General features: G+C 33.5%; 1 protein-coding gene across 1 annotated transcript; it reads left to right on the plus strand.

Annotated features, from left to right (window-relative positions):
• Positions 1-6,381: 6,381 nt before the first annotated feature.
• On the plus strand, positions 6,382-8,493 carry LOC110701449 (putative pentatricopeptide repeat-containing protein At1g12700, mitochondrial). Its single transcript, XM_021879101.1, has one exon. It carries the CDS (start codon positions 6,382-6,384, stop codon positions 8,491-8,493), a length of 2,112 nt encoding a protein of 703 aa, XP_021734793.1.

Below are 8,493 nucleotides of genomic sequence, written 5' to 3' on the forward strand. Positions count from 1 at the left end.
AAAATTTATATTCCTACGTGGCGCAATGAAAAAATTAAATCCTACGCAGCTCTCTAAAAACTCAGGAAAAAACTATATATATATATATATATATATATATATATATATATATATATATATATATATATATATATATATATATATATATATATATATATATATATATATATATATATATATATATATATATATATATATATATATATAAAGCTAAACTTTTAGCCAGGTCACGAAATAGCGACACTTGGCATTCTAACTTTTCGCCAAGTGCCGCGCCACGTTGGATAGATTTAAATAAACCTCATAAGATAAAAAAAAAAAGTTAATTTAGAATTCTATGTGGATATAATTAAATAGAATTTTAGGATTAAATTAGTTTTATTTTCGATAAAATACCAATATTTCAATTGTACAAATTCAATTATAATTTTATTAAAAAAATTATTAGATTATAATTCTTAAAAATTAATAAATTATTTTTTGTATCATAATATTTATTTAGGCAAAGGAAATAGTTCAAAGCGTAAAACATACATTTATAATATATACTAATTGGTTAAAATAATATACTTCACAATCTAGCAAATCGTATAAAGATTAAAAATTTATTTTATAATTCCATAAACAACCCCGGCATCGCACGGGGCGCAAAACTAGGATAGAGTTATATAGAATTCAATTTGTAGGATGAAAAAGTTGATTTAGAATTCTATTTTCAATCAAATTTGGATAGAATTTTAGGATAAATTTGTTAATTTAGAGTTTTATTTTCAATAAAGTACCAATATTTCATATGTACAAATTAAATTATAATTTTATTAAAAAAAATATAACACTCATAAATCATATATAACTAATATATAAAGCTAAACTTTTAGCCAGGTCACGAGACAACGACACTTGGCGTTCTAACTTTTCGCCAAGTGTCGCGCCACGTTGGATAGATTTAAATAGACCTCATAAAATAAAAAAAAGTTAATTTAGAATTCTATTTGGATAGAATTTTAGGATAATATTAGTTTTATTTTCGATAAAATACCAATATTTCAAATGTACAAATTCAATTATAATTCTATTAACAAAATTATTAGATTATAATTCTCAAAAGTTCTCAAATAAATTATTTTAATATATACTAATCGGTTAAAATAATATACTTCACAATCTAGCAAATCTTATAAAGATTAAAAATTTATTCTAAAATTCAATAAACAACCCGGGCATCGCACGGGGCACTAAACTAGTGTGTGTGTGTATATATATATATATATATATATATATATATATCATTCGTTTTGCTTACGTGGCCTTTGAATTAATTAATTCTAAAAGAAATTAATAATCTCTTATTTAATTGGCTACCACTAAAATTTATATTCCTACGTGGCGCAATGAAAAAATTAAATCCTACGTGGCTCTCTAAAAACTCAGGAAAAAACTCCCCTTTATATATATATATTAGATTCAACTCTTAGATTTAAGGATGATGCTCCTTTGTTTTGTTGGACCGACTTAGTCTCCCTCGACAAATGCTTTGATCAACAATAATAAGGTGGTCTAAATTACATTTAAGGTGATTTAAAATCGGGTCAGAAACAATTTGGGTTGAATTTAGGTCGGCTCAATAACAAGTCGTGTTAATTTCGAGTCGGGTTAGTAACAGATCGGGTGGAATTTTTGAGTCGGGTAAGTAATAGGTATATTAAAATTCGGGTAGGGTCAATAACAAGTCGGGTTGAATTTGGGTCAGGTCAATAACAAGTCGAGTTGATTTTGGGTCAGATTAGGAACGGGTCGGGCTGAATTCAGGTCAGGTTAGTAACAAGTCGGGTTAAATTTGGGTTTTGACGGGTTAAAACAAGTTAGGGTCAATTTCGGTTCAAGTCGGGTTCGGTGCAAGTTAATTAAATTGGCCGTTTGTAAACCGGTAAATCGGTGCAAGTTGTAAACCGGTAAATTGGCCGTTTAACAACAAATTGGATGGTTCCACACACCCAATAGGACTCCCGTCGGGTATTAAGGACCATGGTAAACATTTCGGCAATTTTTATTTCTGGGCAAAAAAAATCAAAAAAAATCCAAAATTGAAGGATCCACGATTTTTGAGAAATTTTAGAGGTTTTGGGTCCGGTGTAGAAAAGTCTTGAAATTCTATGGGATACATCTCGAGATCATATAATGCTGTTTGGAACCATATATGATCATTATTTGTTGTCATAAATGTTCGTGGTAAGCTTGAATTAATGAAATCGGTGTAGCTAGTAAAACGGTAAATTGGCCGTTTAACAGCAAATTGGATGGTTCCACACATCCAATTGGACTCCCGGAATGTATTAGGGACAATGGTAAACATTTCGGCAATTTTTATTTCCGGGCGATAAAAGACAAAAATTCCAAAATTGAAGGCTAATATCCACGTTTTTTGAAAATTTTTGGAGGTTTTAGAGACCAGTGTAGAAAAGTCTTGATATTTTAGTGGATATATTTCGAGGTCATATAATTCCGTTTGGAACCATATATGATTATTATATGTTGTCATAAATGTTCGTAGTATGCTTGAGTTGATGAAATCCATGCAATTTGTAGACCTGTAAATTGGTCGTTTAAAGGCAAATTGGATGGTTTCACCAAGCCAATTGGACTCCCGAAGGATATTAGGAACAATGGTAAACGTTTCGGCAATTTTTATTTTCGGGCAAAAAAAGTCGAAAAATTCCAAAATTGAAGGCTAATATCCACGCTTTTTGAGAAATTTGAAGGTTTCGAGGATCGGTGTCGAAAAGTCTTAAAATTCTAGGGGATACATCTCTGGGTCATGTAATTCCGTTTGGTACCATATATGATCATTATTTGATGTCATAAATGCTCGTGGTTGGCTTGAGTTAATTAAATCGGTGCAAGTTGTAAACTAGTAAATTGGTCGTTTAAAGGCAAATTGGATGGTTCCACCCAGCCAATGGGACTCCCAGACGGTATTAAGGGTCATGGTAAATATTTCGGCAATTTTTATTTACGAGCGAAAAAAGTCAAAAATTACAAAATTGAAGGCTAATATCCACGCTTTTTGAGAAGTTTTGGAGGATTCGAGGCCCGATGTCGAAAAGTCTTGAAATTCTGGAGGATACTACTCGGGGTCATATAATGTCGTTTGGTCATATATATATATATAGATGATAATCATATGTTGTCATAGATGTTCGTGGTAGACTTGAGTTAATGAAATCGGTGTAACTTGTAAACCGGTAAATTAGTCGTCAAATTGGATGTGCTTTTTGAGAAATTTTGGAGGATTCGAGGCCCGATGTCGAAAAGTCTTGAAATTCTGGAGGATACTACTCGGGGTCATATAATGTCGTTTGGTCATATATATATATATATAGATGATAATCATATGTTGTCATAGATGTTCGTGGTAGACTTGAGTTAATGAAATCGGTGTAACTTGTAAACCGGTAAATTAGTCGTCAAATTGGATGGTTCCACCCACCCAATTAAACTCCCGGAGGGTAATAGGGACCATGGTAAACATTTCGGCAATATTTTTTTTAGGCGAAAAAAATAAAAAAAAAATTCCAAAATTGAAGGCTAAGATTCACGTTTTTGAGAAATTTTGCAAGTTTCGAGATCCGTTGTCGAAAACCCTTTAAATTTTAGGGGATACATTTCGGGGTTATATGATGTCGTTTGGAACCATTTACGATCATTATATGTTGTCTTAAATGTTCGTGGTAGGCTTGATTTAATGAAATTGGTGCAAGTTGTAAACCGGTAAATTGGTCGTTTAAAGGCAAATTGGATAGTTCAACCCACCCAATTGGACTCCCGCGCGGGTATTAGGAACCATGGTAAAAATTTTGACAATTTTTATTTGCGGACGAAAAAAAGTCAAAAAATCTAAAATTGAAGGCTTATATCCATGCTTTTCGAGAAATTTTGGAGGTTTTGGATCACGGTGTCAAAATGCCTTGAGATTTTAGGGAATACATCTCGGGGTCATATAATGACGTTTGGAACCATATATAATCATTATATGTTTTCATAAATGTTCGTCATAGGCTTGAGTTAATAAAATCGATGCAAGTTGTTAATTGGTAAATTGGCCGTTTAAAGGCAAATTGGATGGTTCCACCAGCCAATTGGATTTTCGAAGGGTATTAGTGACCATGGTAAATATTTCGGCAATTTTTATTTTCGGGCGAATAAAGACAAAAAAAAATTCCAAAATTGAAGGCTAATATCCACTCTTTTTGAGAAATTTTTGAGATTTCGAGGCCCGGTGTCGAAAAACCTCGAAAATTTAAGGGATACATCTCGGGGTCATATAATGCTGTTTGAAATCATATATAATCATTATATATGTCATAAATGTTCGTGGTAGGCTTGAGTTAATGAAATTGGTGCAAGTTGTATATCGGTAAATTGGTCGTTTAAAGGAAAATTGGATAGTTCCATCCACCCAATTGGACTCATGGAGGGAATTAGGGACCATGGTAAACAATTCGACAATTTTTATTTCCAAGCGAAAAAAAGTTTTTAAAATCCAAAATTGAAGGCTAATATCCACACTTTTTGAGAAATTTTAATCTTGAGGTTTCGGCCATGATACAAATTCTTTATAAAATATCGGAATAAAAAATTTATACGAAGTATTTTATTATTTTTAAATATCGGAAATCCCATCCATAAATTTTAATATTAGATATTTGAATCTCGGATATTTTCATTTTCTAATATTCGATCTAGGCTCACCCTTGATGATGAAATAATATCTATTTAATATTACTAAGACAAAGTATGATGACGTTACCACTGTCTAGTGTCTACATGCACTTCTTTAAATATAATACTAATAAATTAAATCCTACGTATTTTTATTGTGTGTGTGTGTGTTTTTTAGAGCTATCATATTTAACAATTTTAAAATTTAGATGTTGAAAGCTTTCACATTACAACTAAAACTTATCAATTTATCCTAGAATTTTAAATATAATACTAATAAATTAAATCCTACGTATTTTTATTTTGAGGCCAAATGACCTGCATTGAGGTGCATAATTTTGGAGGTTTCGGGGCCCGGTGTCAAAAAGTCTTGAAATTATAGGAATATATCTTGGGGTCATATAATGCCCGTTTGGAACAATATATGATCATTATTTGTTGTCATAAATGTTCGTGGTATGCTTGAGTTAATGAAATCGGTGCAATTTGTAAACCAGTAAATTTGTCGTTTAAAGGCAAATTGGATGGTTCCATTCACCCAATTGGACTCTCGAAGGATATTAAGGATCATGGTAAACATTTTGTCAATTTTTATTGAGAAAATCTTGAGGTTTCGGCCATGATACAAATTCTTTATAAAAAATGAATAAAAAATTTATACGAAGTATTTTATTATTTTTAAATATTGGAAATCCCATCCATAAATTTTAATATTAGATATTTGAATCTCGGATATTTTCATTTTCTAATATTCGATCTAGGCTCACCCTTGATGATGAAATAATATCTATTTAATATTACTAAGACAAAGTATGATGACGTTACCACTGTCTAGTGTCTACATGCACTTCTTTAATAAAAACATTATCCTAAATGCAAGTATAATGTGTGTGTGTGTTTTTTTTAGAGCTATCATATTTAACAATTTTAAAATTTAGATGTTGAAAGCTTTCACATTACAACTAAAACTTATCAATTTATCCTAGAATTTTAAATATAATACTAATAAATTAAATCCTACGTATTTTTATTTTGAGGCCAAATGACCTTCCTTTCTTGTACATAGTTTTTTTTTTTGGTGTTTAGAGAGCCACAAGGGCGGGGGTGAGAATCGATCCCAGGATCTCCTGGAACCGGAAGGGAAGCTCTAACCACTTGAGCTATCCCTCACTCTCTCATGCACGAACTCCCTCCGTTTTTAAATACTTGCTTCATTTCTATTTTTTACACTATTCATTTGTCCTACTTTGACTAATGTTTGTGATTTATACAGAGTAAAAAATATAGTCTCGTGGGTACTTGTTGGAATCATCTCAATGAATAGATTATTAATTTTCAATTGTTAGAATTTATACTTTTTGATAATTAAATATATTAGTGATCAAAGATTAGCATCGACATGCGTGTCCAAGAGAAATGGAGCAAGTATTTAAAAACAGAGGGAGTAATTATTAACGGAGGTAGTACTTAATTTTTCAAAAAAAGTTAAAAGTATTTAATATTCCTCATCGAGTGTCCAAAATTAGGCGTTTGTTTCTTTTTGAGTTTTTGTACAATTACCTATATACCCTACTAATTTACTAAACTATGGGCATTCTCCACTTGAATGGAGTTGAATCCTAGGGAAATACAGTAGTCGTACTAAGCAGTCCAGCAGCAACAATGTCAAATATGCAGCCCAACTCCTTTGTCAGATCCGCAACTCTGATTGCTAACAAAACCGGTCGCATCACTGGTGATATCTATCTCGATTCAATTATTGAAAGGTGCGTTTTAGGTTTTTCTGATCTCAAACTTCCTCTTACTCTCTTCCATGATTTGATTTCATTGCACCCTCTTCCTTCTACTGCTGTTTTCAGTCAGCTTTTGAACTCCATTTCCAAATTGAAGCACCTTCATCCTCATTCCACCATTGTTTCTCTCTCCAGACGCCTTGACTTTCTCGGCGTTACTCCTAACAAATTTTCCCTCAACATTGTTGCTGATTCTTACTGTCATCTGGGTCGGGTCGATTTCGGGTTTTCTCTTGTTGGTAAAAGGATTAAGCTTGGTTATTCTCCTGATGATTTTACCTTTAACACCTTAATCAATGGCTATATCAATAATGATGAGTTCCCTCAAGCTACTCTTTTGTTTGATAGGATTGTCAAGTTGGGTTTTCAACCTGATGTTGTAACTTATGGTGCTATGATCAAGGGGTTTTGTAGGACTGGTCGTAATACATGTGCTCTCAATTTGTTTAAGAAAATGCAATTAGAAGGTCGTTGTAAGCCTAATCTTGTCATATACACTACTATTATTGATAGTCTTTGTAAAAAAGGGATTGTTAAAGAGGCACATGACTTGTTCAATGCTATGAGAAATGAGGGCATCAAACCCTATGTTGACACTCACATCTCCTTGGTTCGCGGCCTCTATAATTCCGGCTCTCGGGATGAGGCTAAGCGTGTGTTGACTGAGATGTTAGATAGTAACATGGCACCAGGTGTTAAGGCCTACTGTATGTTGGTTGACATGTTTTGCAAAGAGGGTGAGGTTGATGTTGCACAAGCCACATTGCAGCGCATGATTGACATAGGTGTGACTCCAAACGTCGTTGCTTACAATGCTTTACTTGATGGTTATTATTTGTGTGGCCGGATGGAAGATGCTGAAAAGCTGATTGGGAACATGACCATAAATGGTTGTAAGCCTGATCTTGTGAGTTTTAACACTATGATATATGGATGTATCAAACTCGAGAACACTGACAAGGCTCTCAACATATTCAATGCAATGGTTCAGAATGGGATAACTCCGGATGTTGTTACCTATAACACTCTTATTGATGGCTTGTGTAAAGCCAATAGACTTACACTTGCACGTCAGTTGTTCACAGATTTGCAAGCTCACGGGGTTACTCCTGATGTTGTCACATATAATTCGTTGCTTCTTGGCTTGTGCAAAAGTGCAGAGTCTGCTGAGGCAGTGGCCTTACTTAAAGATATGGAGGGTAATGGTGTAAATCCTGATGTTATCACTTACAGTATCCTAATCCACTACTTGTGTAAGGCTGAGCAACTTGAAGATGCAGCTAAGTTTTTCTCTGTTCTTCGGCAGAAGGGTCTGCAAACTGATTGTAAAACTTACAATATGATGATTAAAGGCTACTGCAAGAAAGGGCTTATGAGTGAAGCTTCTCAATTATTCAGCAGAATGGAAGAAGATGGTTGTCCCCCTAATGGTTATTCCTATGCTACAATCATCCGTGGATATATTCTTAATAATGACTTAGCAACGGCTTTCAACATATTCAATGAATTGGTTCAGAAGGGGATAACTCTGGATGTTGCTACCTACAACACTCTTATTGTTGGCTTGTGTAAAGCCAAGAGACTTACATGTGCACATCAGTTGTTCACAAATATGCAAGCTCACGGGGTTACTCCTGATGTTGTCACATATAATTCGTTGCTTCTTGGCTTGTGCAAAAGTGCAAAGTCTGCTGAGGCGTTGGCCTTACTTGAAGATATGGAGGTTACTGGTGTAAATCCGGATGTTATCACTTACAGTATCCTAATCCACTACTTTTGTAAGGCTGAGCAACTTGAAGATGCAGCTAAGTTTTTCTCTGTTCTTCAGCAGAAAGGTATGCAACCTGATTGTAAAACTTACACTATGATGATTGAAGGCTACTGCAAGATAGGGCTTATGAGTGAAGCTGCTCAATTATTAAGCAAAATGGAAGAAGATGGATTTCGCCCTAATGATCATAACTATACTACAATCATCTGA

The sequence above is a fragment of the Chenopodium quinoa genome, unplaced genomic scaffold (assembly GCF_001683475.1).
Source record: "Chenopodium quinoa cultivar QQ74 unplaced genomic scaffold, ASM168347v1, whole genome shotgun sequence".
Classification (NCBI taxonomy): domain Eukaryota; kingdom Viridiplantae; phylum Streptophyta; class Magnoliopsida; order Caryophyllales; family Amaranthaceae; genus Chenopodium; species Chenopodium quinoa.